Source organism: Lepeophtheirus salmonis, chromosome 4, assembly GCF_016086655.4.
Source record: "Lepeophtheirus salmonis chromosome 4, UVic_Lsal_1.4, whole genome shotgun sequence".
Lineage (NCBI taxonomy): Eukaryota > Metazoa > Arthropoda > Copepoda > Siphonostomatoida > Caligidae > Lepeophtheirus > Lepeophtheirus salmonis.
In genome coordinates, this window is record NC_052134.2 from 15,650,492 (window position 1) to 15,677,951 (window position 27,460).

The window sequence follows — 27,460 nt, forward strand, 5'->3', positions numbered from 1 at the left end:
ATTTTGACCAAGAAAACCCAACACAATCGGGATTGACACAATATTAATTACACTATTCAACCAAATTCAGTTCTTGGAATGCCTGCTAGCTAAATCCCACTATTTTTAATTTTACTTAAGTCATAGGACACTAGAAGGATCTTGAAAATTCCACTACTGATGGTTTGGCCTTTAAAGCCATTAATCTAACAAAAAAAATCATTTTTAGAGTACAATTTCGATCCAGAGCTATGTTTCGAAATGAAACAAATATATAGATGAAAAGTAAAGTTAATAACAATTGATGTAAATCATTTGAGTATAAAAAAATAGTTATGATTTTACAATAACTAAGTAAAATGAAATGGTTTATTTAGAAACAAATATTTTTTATATATTTTTTTCAATTGTATTATATTATAGCTAAAACTAAAACCATATATTATAATTTTTAAAAAATTGCCGCTAAGAAGAAGTTCTTTTTTTTTAGTTTAACTTTTGATTTTCTTTTATGCATAATATTTAATAAATATGTAATGTAATGTTGGAATATTTTTGTTTCAATTTTTATATCCTTTAATTTTCATCTATATAGTTGTTTCATTTCAAAATATGGCTCTGAATCGAAATTATAGTCAAACACGTGATTTAAAAAAAAAAGGCTTTATGGGCCAAATCTACTGCAATTAAAATTTTAATGGTCATTTTCGTGTTTTATGGCTTAAATAACAATATGAAATGTGGGGTTTAGGTTTTGGGCGAGAATGCTGTTCCATCGTGTTATAATTAGGGACGTAGAAATGTTCTAAATCCTCGTGAGCATACGTTTAAAAAAAAAGTAATTCTTCGTAATCTGCAAAATATTAGTGCTTGTATGAATAATTTCGGCCTATTTTGAAAGTTGAAACGTATTAGCAAGTAACGAGCACTATACTTTATGTAGTCATATTTTTCAGTAGATAGGTCCTCTATCAAAGTTGCCGACATATATATATTATATGTTTTGATTTACACTTACGTGGTTATAGACAATTTTCACATCTCTGGTTATAATTGAGTCCTTAGTATAATCAAACTGCGACTTAACACTAGACTTGTAATTAATAATCTAAATAAATAGTTGTATAACATATGATTTGGCGATAAGTAAAAACGAAAGAACCAGAAAACGGATATGGTAATCCTGACAATTTGAAGAATACTAGAGAGAAAAAATGATTAGACAAGCTGCGAGCAGTCATGTGACGAAATAAATAGAAACAAATCTTCACTTCCTAAATTTTGCATGACAATTATTTTCCTTGAGAAGGTGAAAATCGACGATTTTTGAGTATTTGGTTAGAAATTGATAAATATTCTCGGTACACGCCAGTCTATTTTTTCTTAAGGATATTTAAAAATGAATGATTTTCTTCTTGAAGTTAGAGAGATAATATTGTTTAAAAAAGCACATAGTTTGAACACACTTTTGTCTAGGCAAGGCTGGACAAGGTCCTAACTAAGAAATACGAATTATTTTTTATTTAATGAACCATTGATTACAATATATATTTGCATCCATGACGTTTTTGAGCATAAAAGTTATATTTACAGCTATTCATTAACGTGTATATTAAATATAAAAAAACTGAGCCTCAATCCATGAGAGTGTGACATTTAAGGGCAAATATATTTATTTTCAAAACGTGGTACCTGGAAAGGGTTTTGTGAGCTGTTACTCCCATGAATGTTTTCGTGTTTTATTTATAAAAGCAAAACAAATTAAGGTTCAGTCAAGGGAAAGCATCTGGAAGGAAGGAAAAAGCTAATCGCTTTTATCTTGATTAGCTTATAAATGAGTGAACAACAATGGCAAATATAAAATAACAAAAATAGCTACAAAGTACTTGCTTTGTTGTTATTGTGGAAGCAACAGCAGCATACTAAAAAAAACTAATACTCCTCTGTCCTTCAGACGAACCAAAATAAAAATACAATAACCAATTAGAAAATGTGTGTAAACAGTTTGAACATAAAGTTCAAGAGTGACGAATATATCTATATATATTAATATTACCTTTACTATTTTATCAAATCATGAGCTGCCTCTCATCCAAGAATAAAATCACTCTAAGTCTCTGCATTGGGAAACTGGAGGGTCGAGCAAGGGAAACATCCAATAAAAAAGTGGAATTCATATCTTTTACTAAGATTCCATATGGGATTCCACCCCTGGGTAAGTACTACATACAATATTTATTATTTACATAGATTAATTGGGGAGCAAAAAAGGATTTTCAATGTGGCTCTTTTTGTTTTTTTATGTACAAATAGTATGAGCAGATAAGAAGATAGAGCGGTTTGATTTTCTACTTTTTTTGAATTAAAATTAAGGCTATGAAAATAACCTTTTGAGTTATTTTACATAAAATAACTTTGTTAAACATTACTGTGTTTAAAAGTTTTACTGTATCTTTTTTTTTGTACATTTTTAAAAAGGAAAAATGAAAATTTTAATTTGTTATTCTCCCATTTTTGGGAAAAACTTAATTAATTGGGTTAGAATTTTGTTTTTCATCTTTAATTTAAGTAAGATAAGGATGAATGTTTTATTTTAATCTTTATTAATGAAATAAAAGAGTATTTATTCTTCTTTCAAACTTGAACTAAATGTACTACCTAAAGATGACATCATAGGAAAAGGAAATTTTGTATAGGTTATTTCCTTATCCCTTTTTCAAACTAGCCATAATCGAAATTCGAAAAAAGTTGAAAATAAAACCCACCCTACAGTACAAACAATGTATGCGTTTGTTAACGCTTTATTTTACTGAACCATCCGTCATTCTAATTACCAAATATATATAGACTAGTATTTTTTTATATAGTGGTACTAGTGAGTGTGCGTAACCAAAAAATCATCATGCATTAAAACTGAAATAAATGCTAAATTAAATGAACATCCTACATTTTTTGAAAGAGCAATCTTTAGACCTTCTTCTTTACAGCATACTATTTTTTGTAAACAAAGTCAGTTTTGTGACGTCGTCAAAGAAACATAATTTGTGAGGTGGTCGAGATTGCGGAAGTCAACAGGTTCACTCTTCTGAGGATCAGTAAGGCTTTTTAGGCTGATGGCAGCTATGAACGGAAGTCTGGGGGTAGGGGGTACAACATAAAGCGATCGGAGGAGTTCATGAGTGCCTTGAGATACACTATTGAGGCAAATCTTCAAACTTCAATTCGTAATCTTGCAAAAAAGTTCGACGTTAGTGAAAGGACGATCAGGATTACTGTGAAAGACATGGAAGAGCCACCAAGAGCAAAAAACTGGTGGGGCAGGGTGAAATTCTGGTCTCCTTCCACACTAGATCTGAACCTACTTGACTATGGAATTTGGAGTGTCAAGGCCTTTGCTGAAATACTGTTGAGCTGAATACTTCTAATGAGCAGGAGTAAATGGCCAATTCTGATGAGCATGTCATCAGAGTATACAAGGCCTCCCAACCTTGTGTAGAAGCTGAAAATGAAGCTAGAGGTGGAAATTTTGAATTTTAAAGTGTGTTTCTTGACTAGTTAATAAATTTCAAGGTGCTAATCCTAATCACTTTTGAGCTCTTGATGATTTTGTTAATGGTATCCACTCTGATGCATTTTTGCTTAGGCACACTGTAGAGTGGGACCAACAGAGGATTAGTCCACTCAAGAAATCTTGAGTGCGCTACCCCTCAGTTCCTAATTTTGTGAGTGTACTCTCGCTGATTTTTTAAATCAATGAGTGCGCTCCAGCTCAATTAAAAATTTGCAGCGTTCAATTTTTTCGCTCGTACATGAGTATTTGAAATTGACAACTCTTCATGATTGCATTAAAATTCCCGAAATTTATAAATATTATTAGTTCACAAGGAATGAAGAGAAATAAGGCACAAGAATAAATATAACTTAAAGCTCTAAAATGATATTTAAATAAAATAAAACATAATAAAATGAATAATCCAATGTTTTAACTATTAAATATTTGATTCATTGACAATAATAATTTGTTTATAAGTTCTGATATTTTAAACTCTGACATCTATCTTTAAATAATTGACAACCTTTAGAAAATACTCCATCAACAGTAGCTGAGGATAGGAGGGTATAAATCAGAAGGTAATATTTGTGATTGATTAGATCTAACGGCAATTCCGCCAAATATACAAATTACTTTTATTAACAATGATTAAATTGATATAATTCACATTACCACATGCAAATAATATAATATTAAGTACTAATGGGTAGTGTTTCCCAAACAGGGTGTCTTGAGGTATATTCAAGTGCGCCGTACGATTTGTGACAACCATACATTATTTGCAATAGCTTATAATAATCCAAATAATTTGTTTCATTAAAATAGGTGTGTCAAGAAATTTTTATTTATTTTTTGATGTGCCTTGGGCACAATTTTTTGGGAACTACTGTCTTAGGGGACATATATTAACAAAGTTTTGTGTACTATCATATAGTTAAGCCTGATATTTAGCTTGAGATTGAACATAGAGTTCTCAAATTTTGAACTTATACTTGTCTAAGATTTTGAGATCTTATGTCAATTTACTACATAAAATTATAAGAAAATCGTATTTCAGGTGGGAAAATTCGTTTACAAAATTTCTGAGCTAGTTCCATCCTAGACAGAAACCCTCCGTTTGTCCCTGTCCGTGCATCTGAATTGTATTTAACGATATTTATGCTGTATATTTTTAGTCAAACAAGTGTCGGAAGGTACTGAAATACCTATTCGTATTTGGATACTAAAAATAATAGTCTTGTCACAGCAATACTATATTCTGATGCTACACATATCCTTCCTTTTGATTGATCAAAATTACTTATTACCTCCGCCAACGAAGTACGAGTATTATGTTTTTGCCTCAGATTGTTTCTTTGTTTGTAAGGAGGATTACAGCAAAAGTGACGAACCAATTTTGGTAAAGTTTTGAAGGACGATTATAAATGTTAACAGTAAGAGGTCATTAAATTTTGAGATATAACGCTCTATGGTTAAGGTCATCGTTAAAAACGTACAATCGACCATAACTTTAGAATAAATTGAGATACATAAATTAAATAAGTGTTATTTTATAGGTATAATAGATGCAATAAATATTTATTCTAATACAAACAACGTCAAGCTCACATAAAAGGTCAAAAAATGTTCAAGATTGATGCAAACTTTTGACTGTTAACATGTAGTAGAAAGGAATAATAATGGTTAATAAGAAATGTTTGTAGGTGAAAGTTTGTGGTCTACCGAGTGCTGATTCTACTTTATTATGTATTTATGAGTAATTCGAATGTGGACATTTGTACTAACTTAATTGTGTGTACATTATACTTATCCATTAATAACTTCCAATAAAAAAGTATAATTAATGTATCTATAAATCTTCCACAACTATCATAAGTTTGCTTTGAATTATTATTTCATTTTTGGGTTGTAACTAGTATAATTCGTTCAAACAAGTTACGACTCGTAGGCAATTATTTCTCATGAGCGATTACATAAAATCAATTCTATTCACACACTACAAATCTGTTTAGCAATGTTACAAAGCTGTAAAGACATAATAAAAGAACATGGAGCTGTAATTTCATATACATACGTACCTACAATGGTTATATAGCTCAATTTCGGATCAACAAAATTAGAATATAAATCCTTGAGTTGAAAATTCTAAGAAATGAGTTTTAATAAAGCTTATTCATTTTTGACATTTGTTTTTTTTCTCCAACTTTTTATTCATGTTTTACCCATTTATCTTAAGCCTTGATCTTTAGGAAATAAAAAAGATATACGTTATAGCCATTGAAAAGAAATGACTAAAATGGAGGAGTGAATGATACGAAAAATAACTTATGTGCTCTAAAACTTATTAAAATTTTTTGTTTTGCAGGAATTACAAATGTATCCTAGCATTTTTCTTTCTATAAATTGAAACCTTCTGTTCTCAGAACCTCGGCCGTTTGATGTGAGAATTGACTTTTAATTTAAAGGGATTTCATTTTTTGAGTTGATATTTAAATGTTAGTAAGTGACCTACCTTATTAATAAAGCCAAGTTTATCTGTATGTATATATAAAAACAGCTACAGGGTGCACTTTAAATAGTACTCTCTGATGTATATCATATACATATTTTGATCTAACATATGGAGTAAAAATGTAGTCATATTAATGAAATATTGTAGGCGTCTGCATATAGTATCCAGCATGTATATAGTGATCCCTTAAGAATGCCATATCCATATTTTTGATCAAATTATGGGTGCACACAACGTAAGGTATCCGAGTCTGAAACTTTGCTTGGTTGCTCGTTTGAACCTGGTCAAGCTAAGACGGGGGTATTGATTTTTGGGGGAGTCATATAGGGGGGCTTATTCTATACCTAAACCAAAAAATTGTTGGTCTTTTTAGCTCAAGGAGACTAGATAGGGGGTTGAGTTATAAATCAAAAAGTGACGGGCTTCTCAAAAAAACCACTATATAAAAAAACATGTTTCCTAAATTTATTCAAAATCAAAAAAGTTATAGGCAATATAAGAAATCGGTGAAAATTGTAGGGTTTTTTTTGCAGGTGCAAAAAAATCGATTTCCAATTGAATATTTGATTCGTAGATACGATAATGGTTGTAGAAATTTGTCTGGGAATTCGTTTGTATATACATTTGACGCATAGCAGTTGACGTTTAACTAAAATATCTGTCATTTTCTGAATCCTTTTACATCTTTTTTCATTTTTGTTTCCCTTTTTTTTATTAAACGTCAATTTTCAATTTTTTTAAAGTAATACCAAAAAAATATGCATTTTGGACTTAAAATTATAGTATTCTCAATTTCCAGAACATTTTATTACGTATTTTCAAAAATGAACTATTTATTCGAGGGTAATTTTTCCCTCAACATTATTTTCCATTACTTTTTTGGTCATGCAAGAACGAAAAAAATCGTGGTATATTTGTGTTCCTCTTTGTAATGGCAATAAATATTATTATACTTATTACAAAATTAGAGCAAAACAGTTTTTTTGAATTTTCTTCGTAAATTTTGATTTGGCAATTTTTTTGGAAAAAAAAAAAAAAAAAGATCGACTTATCATCTATATAATTTTTTCATAAATATATGTTGTATATTATCTTAAGTTTAGAACACATTTTTTTAAAAACTCATAATAATTTATTTCATATATACAGGTGCTATTTTATAACCCTTGTAAGAATAACGTAACGCTCCCATGCGCGGAAGGGGTCTAGACATTCAGAAGAACTAGCTTTAAACCATTGTCAATGGGATTTCCAGCTCCCTCTTTGATTCGAGTAAAAGCGGATAATCTTTTGCTAATATTTAATAAATAATGAATTGAGCTAACTGAATAAATTTTTCCACATATAGATATCGAGTAAAAAAATTGAAAAAATTATTTTACACACTCAAAATCCAAAAAATACTTTGTATAGTTTTGTCACTTATTCAAAAAAAAATGTATATATGTATATTGGCTTTGTGCCCAAGGTAAATGTTTAGTAATGCAAAAAGGGTGTATTTATTAGACCAACCGTGTTTTTTTTGAATTTGCGAACTGAGGAGAAATTTTCTTATCCTGAGCTGTTGTCTTTATTATTTAATTTTTTAGGAATTAACTGCCTTTTCTACTACGTTTGATTATATTCGACGTGTTTATTAGGACTATATGCATGTTTTCACTAACTACTTACGTAAAAGCATGTACAATCGTTATTTTTTTTTTAAATGTTGATTCCTGATTTGACTTTTATCGTGACTAGCAATCACTTGTGGATCTGTATTTTGAGAGTTTAATTATAATTTATATTTGTTTAAATAAGATTGATTAATATAATTTTCCTATTATTGTTCATATAAAGTATTTTTTTGTGCTCAAAGCGTCAAAGCAAAAATCAAGATATGAAAAGTTCCTTATTCATTTTTTTCCTTTCATAAATATTAACTGGCTAATATTTTATACAAGTACCCGAAGATATAAGTTGTTTTTAAGTACAAGTTGGTCGAGAATTGACCACAAAACTAGAAAGCTGCTTCTAGTTATAGATTTTTTTCCTAATTATATTTCTCTAATACTATATAGTTTTCATTTCAAAACAGGAGATCGAAGATTTTTACGACCAGAGAGATTCGGAAGTTGGGAAGGAACAAGAGATGCATCAAGTCCTTGTCCAAAGCCTGTTCAATTCATACCTAATTACGGAGGAATATCCTCCGTGATTGGGGAAGAGGATTGTCTGTATTTAAATGTATACACACCGGATCTTCCAGTGACTGAAAATCAAAAAAAAGTTTCCTGTCATTGTTTGGATCTATGGGGGTAATTACCTTTGGGGAGATGCTTCAGAAAGATTTTACTTTCCCAAATATCTTATTGAAAGTGGTTCTGTGGTCATTGTCACATTAAACTATCGCTTAGGACCCCTTGGATTTCTAACTCTGGGAAATGAGACTGTTCCAGGAAACATGGTAAGTATGATATACACACTGGCCCGGAGATCGAGGTTGCCATATTAACAAAATGACTTTCATTCATTTTACCCTTGGTACTTTTTTAAACCAAAAATAGTTAAATTGTCGGAATCAATTCAAAAAGGGGGGGTCTATTTGACACGCGACTAAGATTCCTCCATTCAATTTAAGTGCAAATTTCTACGAACAGTACCCCAGCACTTTCCTCGATTATCCATCAATTAGTGTTGCATTAGCTACGACTCTTTTAGGATGATGGATACACCAAATTCTGAGCTGCGATACATTTTCTGAATTTAAAACATTGAAATACTTTAATTTTGATATTCCTTAATTCTTCTTCTGAAATTCAAGTATTACCTTATATTACGAATATATAACTATTGGCAGTTAACTTAAAAGTCAAATAAGTATTAATCGATTCAGTTATGTATTAGTGTTTGAAGTCAATGAGTAGATATGAGGCAAGTTGAAAGACACTACTTGGGGTAAGTTGAGGCTGCGTGGTTACTAGTTAGTGCTAGAGTAATATTCAAATATACTCAACGCCCTTAGTGGACAAAAAAGTGTCACTAAGACCGATACTTTGTACAAATATTGATAATTTGAGTTGTGTTTATCTACTCGGTTTATAGCTTTGATTCTAACTATGTCAATCTCCGGACAGTTTTGCTATTGAACAGTAACTTTAGTTACCAATGGCTCCATATCCGTGTCGACATAAAAATATATATTATAGTCTAACTACAATTAACTAGTATAAAATGGGAACAAAAGTTACATATTGTTTTGAAATTTGCTAAAAAAAGAGTCTCAAAATCACTTCTTCTACATACAATCTGAGTAAAATGCCAAAAAAAAAAAAAAAAAAAAAAAAAAAAAAAATTACGAGCCTTTTCCTAGAACTAAAGTACTTAGTGCAATAGCCAATACTCATAATCGTCTATATCTGAGATCTAAAAACTAATTTCATTAGGTTAATCATTGCATTTGTGTACATACTTTAATTACGAAGCACGTAACAATAAATGAATCAACACATTAACATAATGACTGTTGTTTTGCATACTTTTTTATTACTTTTACCTATATTATTTTATATATAGCCTTTGAATGGTGCAAAAAAGTCTCGTGGGGAATAACTTACTTAGTATGTAAATTATCATATTCAAATATCTAGACATTTGCAGCTTATTATTATGGGTTTTTAAAACAAAAATAAAGGGATTTGATTAAATATTTCATGTGCATTCATTTTCCAACTAATAAATTGAGTACTTTCTTCCAATGCACACAACCTATTTACTATGTAAAAGAGACAAAAAACATTTGCAATATGGAAAACTTCCAACATAACCTTTTTTTGAACATCAATAACGTAATATCTCCCAAATTTACATTATAATTATAATTAAAACTTGTTGGAGAGGAGACCATCCGTTCAGCGTGTAGAGTATTTCCTAAACGTCTTAGAGCTGTAGTTGCTGCAAATAGCGGCCATGTGGAATGAACTGGCACTTATTTTGAAGAAAATTTTAGATTGATATCAAGTCTGTGAAAACATGTTAAGTTGTCCTAAGACTTATGGGTCACCCTGTAATTATTCTTAACAACAAACATGTTTTTTTTTTTTTAGACAGAGTAGTGGCCTGAATAATTTGTTGACAGAGAATTTTCTACAATATATAATGCTTATCAGTGATCCACAATACAAATATTATTAAATCTTAATCTGCTATAATGCATTTAAGTTTAAAAGTTCTGCATAATTTAAAGTCTAGTTCATCATAAAAAATTATTTAATGTGATTTTCTTAATTCATAACTCAAACTCGATTTTTTCGATACATCTGCAACCATCCGTGACGACGGGGACAGTTGTAACATTCAAATGCAATTCGTTAAAAAATTACTAAATAAATCAAAACACTATTTGGTATCTGTTATGTTCATATTTGGCATGTGTAAGTCAAACCAGCTCAAATTCTTTGTACATACATAAACATTCAATCAAAATAATCAACCCTTTACTACTTTAATTTTAAAATCTTATTCACCATTTCATTTTATTAGGGACTTTGGGATCAAAGACTAGCAATGGAATGGATACGAACTCATATAGGTAATTTTGGTGGCGATGCAGATGAAATCACTTTGATGGGCCATGATGCAGGCTCAGTCTGTATTACCAATCACATGGTCTCTAAATCCAGCGCTGGATTGTTCCATAAAGCTATTTGTATGAGTGGGACATTTGTATCTGAAAAGTTCTCCTTTGATGTGAGTGATCTTGCATCTTTAAATTCTATCAAGGAAGAGTTTGCTAAAGAGTGTGGTATTAATAATCAGAGTGATCTATCAGATGAGGATCTCTTAGTTAAACTACAAAGTGTTAGGTATGTAGCTTATTAAGCAACATCATGTATTCACTGGCGTCGGAATGTATTTGCAAGTGGGAGGAAGGATTGATATAACGATGACAGGGTTAGCAGGGATTCTTTTTTTGCGGGTAGAGATGTTACTATAGTTATACATGGGAAGGGGGGTGAATTTTTGATAATTTTGACAAAATGTTTGTTGTTTTTTTTAAATGGGAAATTAGAAAAAAAAACACTTCTTTGAAAAGTTTTAGAGTTAAAAGATAAATAACTTTAATTTTTGTTAGACAAGACGTAATTTTCACACTCCGATAACGATAAGAATTCATCAAAAGTGGGATAGGGGTGAATGACCTTTTGACCCATGTGGTTTATGTGCAACTGTCTAAACATGTTTATATTTTATACTTTATTTCATGTATCACAGTTTGAGTCAGTTGATAGAGGCTTCGAATAAAGTTCGGCAAAAATTATCATCTTCTTCTTTTCTTATTAATCCCTGGGCTCCTGTTATGGATAGCAAATTCACAGATAAATCATTTTTTTCTGAGTCTCAATTGGAGACGATTAAAACGGGAGAGTTTAACAAAATGCCAATTTTGATGGGAACGTCACGACACTCTGGTATAGCTCTCATTTCGGAAGCGATTGGATCTGAAGATAACAAGGATAGATTACGAAGGGATTGGACTGTTCTAGGGGGAGAACTCATTCTTAATCGCCCTGAAAACATTCTACGACCCCAAGAAGACTTACAATTCGTCAATACCTTAAAGAAATTTTATTTTGATCAAGAAGAATTTACAGAAGATGGGGGCTTCGATCAGCTCATTAATGCTGTGGGCGATGCTGTTTTTCTTGGAGGTAAAATATACATAGATTTGAGTTACTTTGAGGGTTTAGTATTATACTGAATTTATTTAATTATACATAAATATCACATTTACTTAATAAGGCTGTAGTAAATATATATAGCGATGGAAACTATTAGTGTTAATTTGCAGAAATTATCAAATTCAATTTTTGCCCATATTTTATAATACCCACACATCTCGGGAATATTTTGGTGGAAAAAAAAAGCAAAAAAACCTTCAGTTGCAAATATCAAAATCTCCTTATCCAAAGACATTTTCATTTTCTATAGAATCCTCCGGTTAGTTTATGACGAGCAAAAGCAAATACTTTTCAAATTATGTTTGAATTAATCGAAAGGATGGCTGGGAAATATCTAGAATATCTCTAGAATTTATTTTTTTCAAATCTAGATAGAGTTCCTTCATTTGAAGTATTAGTTCATTGTATCAAACATTTGTGGGTGTTGAAAGTTGTAGGACAGATTTTTTGGAATCGACGTCTAAAAGTGCATGCCAACCCTAAATAAATTTGATTAAAAAATGACTCCTTCAACTTCTTTGGTTTCATTTGTACCAAATCGAAAAAATAGTTATTTTTTCGATTGAGTTGTAATTTTATGACTTTTATTATTTGACAAATTACATTATTTACCGAATAAAGTTAACTGTAGATAATGTTGTTTAGGTCCTTATTCAAGATTGAAGACTACAGTCCCGTCCTGTTCCGTCTCGGTCTGGTCCAGTTATGTCCTGCATATCAGACCTAAAACTCATAAAGTTCGGTCATTGACGACGTCAATTAACTTCATTTTTTTATCAGTTTTAGTACTGACAGAAGAACCAATAGTCTAAAGGGTTGATCCGATGAACTGATAGTACCGATCCTAAAAATAGACTGGACTGAATAGATAAGGACTGACACAACACTAATTGTATGTCTTAAAATAGCGCACAATATCCCTTTGAACTGCCGGTGATTTCATTTTGACACCACTTATATTTTTTAATCTTTATAAATTATGTCAAAGTAACATCACATTACCTGCCAAAGTGGTGTGCAACCGCACCTGTTTTATTTTCAATACTCTAGAGCCGAGGAGTCTTCAATAATAGGACAAAACTCCTTACTTTCAAACTCTATAATTAAAGTTTTTTTATTCCACGAATCCCTTTTTTTTAGCAAATGATTACTTTATCAAAGCTGTTCATGGTGGATCGGCTCAGCCCATTTATCTCTACAATTTTGATCACATGTACTCAAATATTTCTGGAGGGGATGTCTTTTCTCTTTCAACCATTCAACTTATTCTGAAGCTCTTTCTCTCTAAAATTGGAATTAAGGTAAGATCTAAGTGGTGCGTGAATGGTAATTTCCTTATCTTCTTTTTCATCACGACTATTCCATCCCTGGTATTTCCCTCATAGATATTTTCATGTCCAAATTTTTTTGCTAAGCCAGAAGACTAAGCTCAATTCTTTTGCTATTTTATAAATATATGAATACTAGTAGGGTAATTTCATGTCAAATCTACCAAAATAAATAAAAAATATCACCCGACCCTCTCAGATTTGTATAATTTTTGGCACAAAAGCTCAAATTCATGGGTATATTAAGTGTGCCAAATTTCAGTAGATAGTTTTGAGTCGTTTATGAGAAATAGATACTCGTCTCAGACCAAAATTTTCAACGTCGATTTAATATCTTATTACGGGATGCTACTTTTTCTTCTATGTTTTTTTTTTAATCCAAAGGAGTTAACCTCTTGAAATTTTGTACTTAACTATTTTGAAGTGTGAAGATTCCAAAAAAGGAGTCAAAATAAGAATATTTTAATTTCTTATGATCTCAATGTTGATTTAAAAAAAATCTGGAATACACTAGATCAACAATAAAAAAAAATGCCTAACTCTTATGAATATGAAACTTTGGCAATAACGTCTACATTAATAGGGGTGTCACTGTGCCCTAAAAATTGTGTTGTCTTTTTTTATCATAGCTCTCAGGGTGGGATCTCAAAGTCAGGTTACTTTTCTACGTGCGGAAATTTAGTCAATTTTACTTACGTTTTTATATCTTATTATTTAGATAGGCTGACAAAAGAAAACATAACTACAGTAGATGAATTTGAGCTTGTGTGCAAAAAATTATCCAAATCTGAGAAATTCGGGTGACATCCCCTGGTTGATTTGACATGGAATGACCCAGTACTGACACTCGGTATGAGATCAATTTATTTATAATATGTCGTAAGTAAGTTTGTTTACCAATATTTTACATGAAGCTCCTGTCTCAGAGAGTGGAACGGAACTGAATCATTTTGAAATCGGGGTATGATTTTTTTCAAACTTGATATATAAACAATTTCCTCCCCGTTCCAATTATACAAGCTATACACTTGGCAAACACTTTAACTTCAAATGACGTAATTTACTTATGTTCCGAAAATGAAAACAAACATGATATCATCAACAGTTGATATATAAAATCCGTCTAAACCATTTTTTTTTTAAACTGATCTTGGAATAATTGTTCTACGTGAGCTATTCAGACAGAACTTGCTTAAAGAAAGAAGTGGGTTGCTCAATTTTATAATGAAAATGTGTCAATTTGTATTATTTCTTTGAAGTCTAGCCCTAAAGGAGATATCAACACTATATTCATAAATAAAATGTGAGGGAATAGTTAACTGGAGCTTAGCATGTATTTTGTACACTCTATGAATTGATAACTCAGGGATGAAATGTGTGAGGATAAAGAAAAATACGTCGGATAAGATGGCCGGGATAAAAGGAAAAGCACAAAATTACCTCGCATCAACTGATCATAACATGGCTAATAATTTTAACTATTTACTATTGTATGTAGATGTTCAATGACAAACGTCTAGGCATCAGTCATTGGGATGAGTTATTTTGCATCTTCTCTGGAAACGATTCATTTCTATTGAAACATTCAATCACTAATCAAGTGGATCAAAAGGTGGCGAATATCTTTACTTCATTCATTATCAATTTTGCGTCGTCTGGGAATCCAACGTCGAGTTCGGGTGAGATAACATAAACTAGAGATGTGACATGAACCACCAAACTGGGGACTGCATCCATCCCCTTACTTATTAAAGGAAAAAATAATTGTCAATCAGTTCCGATCCTTGGCTTTGGGCGATGCTGTGATTAATTCTATGAGGGTCTCATTTGGTCATTACTACTCTTAAGCAGCTGTGATTTCATAGAGTATAAATTAATTGTTATTCAAATAATTTAAGCTTCAATGTCCTGTTTTAGCTAAACTCTAAACAAATGATATCTCTACAGCTTTGCACAAATATTTTTGGGTCTATTAGTGTATTTCTTTATCTATAGTTTATACATCAAAACAACAAATGATGACGATACATCAATTTATAAAGTTTATCGATGCAACAGGCTTTTCCCATAACTTTGTTATTTGAAAACAAAAAGGTCTGGAAAATTGTTATAGAAGCTGTTTCTTTCTTCCTCTTATAAGAAAAAAAATACAGATCAGTTGCAGCCTTCATTTTTTTTTTACTTTGACTGTCACTTATCACTTATAAAATCAAATAAAATCTGCGGATTTATATAATATTTATTAAAAAAAGTTAGGAGTTTCTCTTGATTTGAGAAGTCATATAATTAATTTCTTATACAAATTCAATGGTTTCCTAACTACTAATTTTTGTTATCATAATCCGTAATACCACCAGCGACAGCTAACTTGAGAGTTACTTATGGTTGCAGTTCTCTATTTGAAAAGTTCCCGAATGGGGTCAGACCCTTAATCTGTTACAACATTTATACAAACCTATAAGTACATAAGCCAGCTAAAATGATATTTATCAAAATTATGCTATTAAGAACAATAATTTCTATAAAATACATTTTATAACTAACCTTTTGCACTTGCAAATGCACTTAAAGTATATAAAAAATATTATCACCTTAAAAGAAGTATCAATTTATGGGTGCCATTTGAAGGAAGCTATATTGGGTCTAATATAGGTATCTTAAATCAAATAAAGGTTATATACAATTGCAAAAAACAAAAATAATAATAATCCAAAACAATTGGGTATCTTAACTCATCCATCCCTCAATTTGAATAATAAGCCTCAGATCAATTCAAATATGTCCATCAAACATTGTGATATATGTTATGTAACATGTATACGAGGTGTGTTCAAACATTGAGGTGACTTTTCAAATTTCGTAGGTAATGTATATTTGGTATGCTAGATTTTTATATTTTTATGTTTGTACATTCGAAAAATAATTTGAGTATTTATTGTTAAAAACCATATAATATGTTTAGTTTGTTTGTGAGAGGCATAATGGTTAAAAGTTTTTTGTATGCTCCGCGATTTTTCGTCAATTTGAAAAACATAGATCGAAGAATCTGTATGAAATTTTGAGTAAAAAAAAATGATATGAAATGCTCCCGAATACTTGGAATGTTTTCAGTAGCATACTGTAAAATTGTTCTGAGTACAAATTTTTTTTATAAGTACAAACTCTTTCAAGATGCCGGGAAGAGGCCAATAACAAGCCTCGCTCTGGACGCAAAAGTACGTTGGAAAAGTTGAAGCAGCGAAAAAATTGTTGAAAATAGTCAAACGACTATAAGAAAAGTTGCTGAGGATACATCGGTTGGCTCGAGCCATAATTTTTTTTTTTGAATGTTTTAGGTATGAAACGAGTGTTAAAGAAGTTTTTTTTTCCAAAACGGCTTAATTTTGACAAAAATAAACAATAATAAGCATCACTAGGTTCGTGACTAGCGACGAATCTTGGTGCATGGTAATGGTATCGAAACCAAAGCCCAATTGTTCAAGTAAGAGTAAAATGACATAGAAAAAAAAAAAAAATCGCCTCACAAGCAAAATACTTTTAACCATTATGCCTCTTACAAACAAAGTAAACCTATTATATAGCTTTTATCAATAAATATATGTTCTTTTTCGAATTTATTAACATAAAAAAATCTAACATACCAAAAATTCGTAATCTGGGAAATTTGAAAAGTAACATTACTTTTTGAACGCACCTTGTTTTTGAGGTATAAAAAATATTGAGATTTTCTCTTTTTTTAAATTTTTGTTCAAGGTTGTTTTTGTGTTTACAGCCAAAAACTGTCCACTAATAAATTTTCTGTATAAATTAACTTATTCTTTTATTTATGTAGGGATAAATGAAATCCTTGGTGACTTAGAATGGGAGTTTACAAAGAAAGAAAATGATAAGAAGTTTCTATCCGTTTCCTCCTCGCCAGAGATGCAAGAGTTTGATTCGGAACAAATCAATTTCCTGAAAGATGCATTTAAAAAGCGATATTCCTGAATGATTATCCATTTGCCTTTTAAACACGTACCCTGTCTTTCAAGATAAATTCTTGTTCTTTCATATACAATACAAATATATAATTAAACGTTGAACAAACTTAAATCAAACTTCTTCATTGACTCAATCCAACAAAGATTTTTTTTCTCTTTATTATTATAAAACAAAATATTTAAATAAGTATGTAATACAAGTCACGGGCACATAATAAAAATAATTTAATATCAAAGTCTTTACAATTTAAAGCTTGTAACATAATTTAGCACATTCACTATACATGGAGAGCAAGTTATTTACTTAATATGCAAGTAGTATGTTTGTTTATTAATCTCTAACACAAGGGAGAAGTATCTATATAAAAGTTCATTTTGGCATAAATTATTGAGCATCTAAATAAAGTTTTGATCATTGTACAGAGTTCTACTACAAGTATATGATTTAAAGAGTCATTTTAATTGATTAAAATATATAATAATATGTAAATAAGAAGGAAATCAAAATAAAAAAAAACAATTGTAAAATAGTAATAAATATTCAGTAAGTATACTTTTTGTGAGTGAGTGTTTTTTTAGGCTAAGGAATTTGAAGTTAGCCAGAAGATCTTTTTTGAATACATTTTGGAAATAAACTAAGGGATATAGGAGTGCTATATGGCCATCGACGCTCTGTCTGTAGTCTAGAAGCTGTTAGCCTCCATGCAGAAGTTTTTTCATTGTAGTACTCAACAGTATCCAAGTCTCTAAAGCCACTCCATCCCGCTGAAACTGTAATGCGTCCTCCTACAACTCCTACTCCAGGACGACCCCATCGAGCCGTATTCAGTTCTGCTACTTTACTCCAAACAGAGGTTTTAAGAGATAGGAAGCGCACATCACCTAGTCTTGTTCCTCCAGAATCACCTCCGACTATAATGACCCCTTGTTCTCCATGGAGATCCACTAATGCACATCCGTGTTGGGCTCTGACAGGATTTAATTCTGGCAACGCAGTCCATTTATTATCTGCTATATCGAATCTCTCAGCTAAACTAAGCCCTCCGTAGCCCCCTGTGACAAATATGCTCCCGTTTCCTAGCCCAACCGCACAATGGGAATGTCGGGGACTTGTCATATGAAACCCCTTGTTTCCCCATTTCTCTGTTTGAGGGTCGTACACGTCAATTACGTCTGTGTAGCCATTTAGTTTGCCTAGAGATCCACCCAAGACATACACTTTATTTGACTCATATGCAACAGCTGCAGAGTCTCTGGGAAGCTTCATACTCTGAGTTTCTTTCCATTTTGGAGAGGGATTAAATTCCATTAACCAACAGTCCCCTTTGGAATCACCATATTGTCCAGCTCCCCCACATGCAAGGACACTATCTCTTCCAATGGCAATAACGATGAGTTTCCATCGCATTTGTGGAAGAGGTGGAACAGCACCTCTGCAAACACCTTGGGCAGTAATGAGTTCCACGGAACTCAAAACTCCATATGTATCAGAGCGTCCTCCTATTACTAATAGAGCATCTGGTTTGACACATTCAAGTTGTTGAGTTAATCGGCCGTGATAACACTTTGCTTCATCCTTTTCAAGGGATACGAATCCAGAAGCACAGGTGAGGGTGCACTGCTCATTTGGTGGAATAGTATCGAGTGGAGTGATTCCATTGCATGTAATGTTTCCATTACTAGGTTGCGTAATGACACATTCTAAAAGAAATATTATATATAATTTTGAAAGACATTTAGGATAGTCAAACACTCACCTCGTCTCGTTTCGTCGTTTTCTGTATTTGGCAATTTGACGGGGGTCTGAGGAGGTGGGGATGTGGACGTCGAAGTTTGACTTTGGATTAGATTTTTAATGTTTTCTTTAATAGTAAAGGGATTCACCACTTCCTTTATTGGCTGTTTTGGAATGGGTTCATTACTTTTTTCAGAATGGGAATGACTAATCGAATGATGCGGACTGATTGTAATTACTTTAGAGACATGTCTGATTTCTTTCACCTGTCTCACTTCTTCACGAACCGTGGATTTAACACTAGTAGACATTTCAACACTTTTAATTATTTTTGGAGCAAGTCTTTCCCCCTCTAAATTTACTTTTTTCCTACGTATTGCAGTATTTCCTTCATTCAAATAAAATCTCCTACGGGTATCAATATTCTGGACATTTTGTCGTGTTCCTATCGGTTCATCTCTATCAATAACTACTATTCTTTTTCTACCGATTGATGCTTGTGTAGACTCTTTTGATCTCGTGCTAGGAACTGGTTCATTAGTTGGTTCGATTTGTATGCGTCTTTCAGCTTTGATTCCTTTGTATCTCTCTCTCCTTAATTTTCTTCGTCTATTAACTTCAAATTGACGGCGTTCTTTTTTAAGTAATTGCTGCTGTTGATCAACGTAACGTTGCCGCTCTTTTTCGAGATTGGTTAATCTCTTTCGATCAAACTTTTTCCTTCTCTCATGCTCTCTTATGATCTTTTCCCTCTCATGTTCCTCCTTACTTAGTTTTAGATCCTCGTCTGGTTCCTTTTTTATTCTCTCCTGCTCATGCCGTCTCTTCTGTAACTCAATTTCCGTTCGTCTCCGAAGTTCTTGGTTCTTTCTTCTTCTAATCTCCTCTTCCTGCTGTTCTAGTCTTCGTTTTTGCAGCTCTCTTTCTAGTTCTTTCGTTCTATTTAACTCTTGTTTTTCTTCCTCCTTTTTCTTTCTTTCTTGCTCTTCTTCCCACTCTTTTTGCTTCTTGAGTTCCTCTTCTTGTTCCTTTTTCTGTCTCTCTAGCTTTTCTTCCAACTCTTTTTGCTTCTTAAGTGCCTCTTCTTGTTCTTTTCTTCGTATCTCTTGTTCCAATTCTTGTTCTTTTTGTCTCCGTAACTCCTCGGCTTGTTCCTTCCTTCTTCTTTGCTGTTGACGCCCTTGCTCTTTTCTTCTTCGAAGAAGACGTTCTTGATCCTTTCTCCGGAGTAGCTCTTCCTCTTTTATCTTTCTTTGATTCTCCTCCTCTTCCTTGATTCGTTTCAATCGGTATTCTTCCTCTTTCACCCGTCTTTGTCTCTCTTCTTCTTCTTTGATTCGTCTCAATCGATCCTCTTCCTCCTTCACTTTTCTTTGTCTGTCTGTCTTCCTCTTCTTTGGTTCGTTTAAGTCTCTCTTGCTCTTCTTTGATCCTTTTAAGCCGCTCCTCTTCTTCTTTGATTCGTTTCAATCTATCTTGTTCTATCCTTTTAAACCTCGCTTCCTCTTCTTTGATTCGTTTCAATCTATCTTGCTCTTCCTTGATCGTCCTCAAGCTCTCTTCTTCTTCTTTCAATCTCCTTAACCGTTCTTCTTCGACCTTTTTCATTCGTAATTTTTCTTCTTCCTCTACTTTTAGTATCATCAGCCTCTCTTCTTCCGCTTTTCTTCTTCTTTCCTCCTCATCTATTTTCCTTCTTAACTTATCTTCTTCTTCCTTTTTTATCCGTCTTAACTCGTCTTCAGCTGCTTTTCTATTTCTCATATCTTCTTCTTGCTTCTCTCTTTGTCTTTTTAATTCTCTTTCTCTCTCCTCTTCCCTTCGTCTTATTTCTTCTTTTTCCTTATCCAATCTTCTTTGACGCTCTCTTTCTCTTTGAATTGCTTTTCTTTTAGCAGTTTCCCTTTCTTGATTATTTTCAGATTCCTGGGATGGATTTCCATTAACAAGAACCGTTGGAGGGTCTGTGTTTGTTTTATCGGTAGGTTTAAAACTAATTGAAACTAGGATCCTCCCTTTATCCGGAGTATACACACTACTGATTGACTTTATAACAGACGTTGTCCTGAATGGATGTGGGAATGAGGATGGATTATCTGTCGTAGATGTTGATGGTGCCTTTGTTGAGATGGGCTGTGAAGAAGTGCTTAACTTTTTAAGTTCAATTTGATTGATTGTTGTGGAAGGGTTATTCAGTCTGGGGTTGGAGAGTCTATAATTCTGTTGTGTTTTAGGAGTTCGTTGTAGTAGAAGTTCAGGTTTTGAGGGTTCTCTCTTATTTGGATTTAGAGTTTTAGAGGATATAGTAGTTGATATCTTTCGTCTAAAAGAGCGTCTTGTTTGAGGTGTGTTTGAGGAAGTCCTAACAGTCATTGTCGAGGTCTCAGGATTTTTCTTTTGAAACAAGGAAGTAAATGGAACATGGAAAGGAGGCGATGAGGATATCGACGATGATGAAATGGAAGAAACTTTATCAAAGTCCCCGTTAACATAGTCAATGGCATCAATATCCAAAGGAGAATATCCATAATCTAAGTCAGTGCTATAGTCATTATTAATGCTTTCATCTAGAAGATTATCTGAGGACTTTGATCTGAGTGACAATATTTCAGATGACTTTTGATGGATTTTTCCATTATTATTCGCCTCCACAAGACATACCCAATCTCCATTATCCCTTAGCTCAACCCTTTCAATCATTATACCACAGTCTGTTTTAGAGGAACGGAAGCTGTAAAAGGAGAGTCTTCCGTTTTCATGACTACTTTGAGGGTCCTTGAAAGTAAAGATAGAACCATATGGAGTTTTCCATTTGCAAGTATCAAATTCCTTATTTGCATGGCAAACCAGTGTCGCCTGGTCCTTTTCAGTTAAGATCGTGGGAGTAGATAGTTTCAGTGGTGCTAAAAATAAATATATGAATTTGATTAACTATTTACTAAAGTAAAAAAAAACCAAAAAAAACCTCTAGACTTGAATTACCTTCAATATTTATTCGATAGTCCTTGGTTTGAATAATGAGATCGTTATAGTTATTTCCGCCAAACCCTATTTCACAAGTCCAGACACCAGCATCTCTCATTTCTAAACTGCTGATTCGAATCGTACAATCCTTTTCTGGGTCTTTACCACGCCATTGAATTCGTCCCCTTTCTACATATATTCCTTGTCCCACAATGTATGTACTATGATAGGGAGTCTTCCATCGACAAAGGCTCACTACTCCTGAGGTTCCACTGCAGTGCATAATCACATCATCTCCAACTTCCCGAATTCCAGAAGTTGATGATTTTCTATTGGTAGAGGTATTTGTTGATTGTGTAACTTGTTTATTTGTTTCTTTGTCTAAAAATAAATAAATAATTAATTAAGACATAATGAGCCCCATCCCTTGATTAATTATACAAACCGGTTATGGCCAGAACTATATTCTCTGTGGATGTAACAAAGTCATCTCCAATAACAACCCCGACTTCACATTCCCATTTTCCTGAATCGCGTTTTTGAACCCCAAGGATTTCCATGGCACATCCTTTCCAAGGCACATGAGCCAAACGCCCTCTTTCCGCCAAAACTCCATTACTCAACGTGTAAACGTGTCCATATGAAGTTTTCCAAAGACAAAGAATGGGCTCATAGTTAGAGTTACAATGGAGAGTCAGATTTGAGCCAGATCTCTTGGATAAATAGGAACTCTGTGTGCTGAGTTTGTGATTCTCGAATGTGTGCGATGAATGAAAAAATAAGAGCAAAATCTTCAAAACCTATAAAATACAATAGTGTAAATATATTTAGATATTAAATGAGTACATTGGATACTATGTAATAATAGGGTTGTCATGAAAGAAATGTCATTACAGCATTTGATTAGTAATATGATTTATGAATTCGTTAGATATCTATCTACTAAGGACTACTCTTTTCATAATCAATCAATGAATATTCATATTTAATCACAACTTTGACAATCTTTATATTACTTATAGTGGAGAATTCACTTTCCCTAATCTTTATAATCTAAAGCCAAATTAGAGCTTTAGGAAAAATGTCTATGTTATTTAATTCAAGTTTATGGCTCAAAAATACAATGTTGGTAATATAATGTAGATTTTCAACCCAGGGTAGAAAAAGCTATTTCATAATTTATTCTTTTTGATAAATGAACAAAGTAATAAGTTATTCCATACATATGTTCCGTCTCCAAAAGGACAAGAATACAATTTCTTGTTGATCCCTCATCTTTTATAGAATAATCAAATTGACCAATTTATTATTTCTATGAATATATTTTGGCTAATTCTTCATAGAAATAATATAATAACTACTTTTTTAATAAAATATTACAAAGCAATATAGTATCGAATAAAATACTATGTAGATTTTAATACTATGTAATTCATTTATAAAATGGTGAATAAATAATATGACACTGATATTAGTTTAGTGCAGTCTTAAAACCGGGCCTATCGGTGTTTAAGGCCGTGGGTCCTTGGAATTTTTCAAAAAATGTGGATGGTTTATTGAGCCAAATAAAATATATGAGATACATATTAACATTGTTTGTGTGTGTGTACACTTTATCAGTGCCAACACCATTGGGGCTCAAAAAGTGATTGACGTATCATAGAATCAATATACGAATCTGTACTTTGTCCTAAATTTATTCAAAACAAAATAGATATAGTCAAAATAAGAAATCAGTAAAAACTGCACTTTCGTTGTTGTTTTTTTCGCGTGAAAAAAAAAAAATTCATAAACCATGGAATATTGGATTCGTAGAAAGAATAAATTTTGTGGAAATTTCTCTGGAAATCCGTTTGAAACATCAATTCAGATGTTTACCTGAAATATCTGTCATTCCCTGAATAATTTTTCAATTTTTTTTTCTCATTTTTTCATCGAACGTCCATTCTCAATTTTTTAGAAAAAATGTCACAAAACGATGAATTTTGGACTCTAAATCATAATATTTTGAATTTATAGAACATTTTATAACATAACTCTTGCAATATTTGCACAAATGAACCAAATATCGGTGGTTATTTTTTCGACGACACTATTTTCCTTAACTTTTTTGGTTTTGCATATAATACAATAATTTTTTTGGCGGTTGTGTATTCTTCTTTACAACGCCAATAAATGATATTAACTACTTGTTTGGGCAAAATAAGTGCAAAACAGTTTTCGCAATTTTATTTGCTAATTTTGTCTAAAATAACAGATGGACTTTACATCTAGACAAATTTAATCATGTATATTTGTGAGTATGTTCATATAATGTTTGATAACATTTTTTTTATATTCATAATAATTCATTTCATAAGTGCTATATTGTAATGACTGAACGAATACCCTAAACGCTAGTGCGAGCAACACCGTGTAACCCTCTGCTATTACAGTATAATACGAATATATGTATTATATTTAAACTTATTTATATAATAAATTTAGTATATTACGAAATAATTTATAGAATTTATTGACGTCATGAAGGATCGATTATACCTTTTTTAAGGACGGACAAGTCGTACTGAACTGCACCATGGTCTTTAATTTTAAATAAAGACCGACAGAACAATAACATGAACTTATACGATATTAGCGCCATTAAGCAATCTAAACTTATCTATGGATTTAAAACAACTACATCTGCTTATTATGAACTCGAAAAGGATATTACATATGATTTTAAGGTTGATAGGCACAATGAAGATTGATTTGTGCTTATCAATCTTGGAGAAATATACCTGTTATATAAATAAATGTAGACGTATAGCACATTTCCACCTTCTCATAAAACCCTTGACATGACCAATAGTAATTAATGACTATATGAATTATTTGGAAGTTAAATATGCAATTATGATAATTATATAATAATTATATTCTCTTACAAATGCCAATACTTATATTATTCAATAATTTGAATGTTTTTTTATAATTTTCTCATTAATTAATTATGAATATACTAATATATAATATTCAGCAAACATATACACTCCATTGTAGATATTTTTAAAAATAAAGCTGGATTAAATAAGTATTTTAGGTCACTCAAAGAATTATAATTGCATATTTTTTACAAAAAAATACCTAGTTATTCTAAATCAATAGCTCATTCTAATATACTTAACCTACGAGGATCCCCTGAAAAGTTTCCGACCTAACAAAGATACAAGACATTTTTTCGGACTTTTTTTAAAAATATTTTTAAAAATAGTCTCCTTGTAACTTTTCACACTTCTTCCAGCGATGTTCCCATTTTTGTTACCCGTCTAAATAGTTTTTGGCGTATTTCTTTGCAAAATAATTGTTGAAGAGATAATTTTTGTTCTGGGCTCAATTATTCTGACTTGGGATGACTTAGACGCGTCAAATTTAAATATCATATGACTTTAAATGTCTTCCATTGTTCGAATCTATTTAAATGTTACATTGACAAAAAAATAATAATGACAGTTTGATACTCAATTTTGTGCAAAGATGCTGGATATATGTGACTAGCTTTTATTTAAGAGTGCTGCCATCTTCACGTTGAGGTGGGAAAATTTTTCAGACTAAGGGAAAATGATCATTATATTAATTAATCAATAATGACAAAAACTTTCCAGAAAAATCATTTCAAAGTAATCCCCGAGGTAGATTGTAACTCCTACACTGAGTAGTATCCTAAAAATAAGCACCTCTGGGCCTGTATTTGTGCTCTGAATGTTGATTTTCTGAACTGGAATGAAATCTTCAAAAGCAGGGCACATATCTGTACTATCAAATAATGAATAGTCTAAAAGCTGAAAAGATATTTGCTATCTATTAATTAATTTATAGTCTTTTTTGGAGGAGAAAAAATTTGAGATATACATTAAAATCTCTTTGAGTATTTCATCAGCATTAAGTCACGTTAAGATAACTACATCTTAGCAAAAATATTTTGGAGTTCACCAGTTCAAACAAATTATATTGGGATCCACAATTAGCATCAACAGACTGTTTCACACCTAATCTTATGATACTATTTGTGAAGATAATAACGAATACTAGCTTGAGGACTATCCATTTTTACAAAGTAATACTCAATTACGTTTTTTGTGGTGTGTTTATATTTTGCAATACAATGCACATATATTTGATTGTTTGGAAGTTAACTATTATATGAGTCCTTACTCTGAGTTCCTTCCTTCCCTCATTAAAAAAAACTTATTGATTCTAAGAAATATGTTTTATTTCATTGGGAAGAAGGAAACGATTTAGATTCGTACAATATGAAGGAACAAACATGCACTAAGTCATAATTAAATAATTTCCGCCTTGACTTGACATGCATTTGCTGAATAAATATTCTTACTTGGAATGTTTAAAAAAGCAAATACATAATACTCTATTCCACAAAAGTGGTATAGAAGAAATTACAGAGGATATAATAAAGAGGAATAACGCATCGGTACCTTTATTGTATATCGCAACCTAATCTTCCAATATAAAAAAGGGCCAATGATCTGTTGGTAGTAAGACAATTCTCCTCAATTATGAAATTATTATAAGATAAAAACTTTTTGATGTACAAGATTACCCACCAGGGTGTCCTGTATCCATTCAAAATCTGGTTTGACTTCAAATTTCTGTCGAAAAATCCAATGTATCTTTTTTTTTCTGATAGAAACTTTGCCACTAATCCACGGAATAATTATAATTTTTCCTAATATTTAAATTTTTGTGAACTTGTCAGTTTTTGACTGGATGGCGGGGACTCTAGTGGCTATTCTTGAACATGAAACAATCCCTATAATATTTTAAGAGTTCTTCAAAGATTAACAAGATTAATCAACGTTTAAAAAACTGATTAGAGGAGAAACATCGACATACATCGACAGCTAACTACAAAATATTTGCATTAGTTAGGTAACACTGAGACTATATAAAGAGGGACGTACACCTTTTCTTTTATTCCCAAAACTTTATATAGTTTTAGGGTAACAACATGATCGATAACAAAACGAATATGATTTTTAATGGATAGGAAAAATTAATAAATAAATCATCTGCTCTTTATTAGTATAAATTTATATTTATTTGTAAAAAAAGACTTGAAAAACTATAAAATACTGTTTTTCGGTAATAGCTTTAATTATAAGACATAGAAAAAATATATTTAAATCATCAAATGCAAAAAAAAAACAAAAACACACATCCCATGTGAGTTGAAAAATTCCATATTTTTTATGTTAATCTATATTACAAACTATTCACACAGCACAAAATCGAGGATTTTTTCAAACAAGAATGTATTCAAGGGCATTCACTATACTATACCCTCATTTGCTGTTTATTAGTTCAAAATTTATTAAACAAGTCAAGTCATCCGAGTTAAATAATGAAATTAAGCTCCAGCTTGGGATTTCATTAAAAAGAAGTGATACATTTATTGGGAATAATCTTAGTTTGATGGATTCTTGCCTGGTAAATTTCATGTTTATTACTTAATTAGAACTTTTTATTGTTCAACATATAATCAAATTAATTATTATCTTAAACATATTGATAATTTGAAATCAATTACTAGGTTTTTGAAGCTACCAGTGTACAACAAACAAAGTGGTATATAAATTAAAATTATTATATTCATTTAAAAACTAAATTGCTTGTGTACCTTCAGTCT

The 27,460-nt window shown here is 31.6% G+C and overlaps 2 protein-coding genes across 2 annotated transcripts in view; one reads left to right on the forward strand and one right to left on the reverse strand.

The window, feature by feature from the left end:
* Positions 1 to 1,922: 1,922 nt before the first annotated feature.
* Positions 1,923 to 17,079, forward strand: LOC121116904 (carboxylic ester hydrolase-like). Its single transcript, XM_040711210.2, is given in 8 exon segments — positions 1,923 to 2,194; positions 8,122 to 8,312; positions 8,314 to 8,490; positions 10,566 to 10,888; positions 11,298 to 11,734; positions 12,905 to 13,065; positions 14,591 to 14,771; positions 16,925 to 17,079. Coding segments are annotated over 8 exon segments (1,764 nt in total). The 5' UTR covers positions 1,923 to 2,055.
* A 97-nt stretch (positions 17,080 to 17,176) lies between these two features.
* Positions 17,177 to 27,460, reverse strand: part of LOC121116905 (uncharacterized) — a 47,391-nt gene continuing 37,107 nt past the window's right edge. Inside the window, 5 exon segments of the mRNA XM_040711211.2 lie at positions 17,177 to 18,773; positions 18,830 to 19,889; positions 19,891 to 21,710; positions 21,790 to 22,152; positions 22,217 to 22,571. Coding sequence (XP_040567145.2) covers positions 17,668 to 18,773; positions 18,830 to 19,889; positions 19,891 to 21,710; positions 21,790 to 22,152; positions 22,217 to 22,571 — 4,704 coding nt within the window. The 3' untranslated portion in view covers positions 17,177 to 17,667.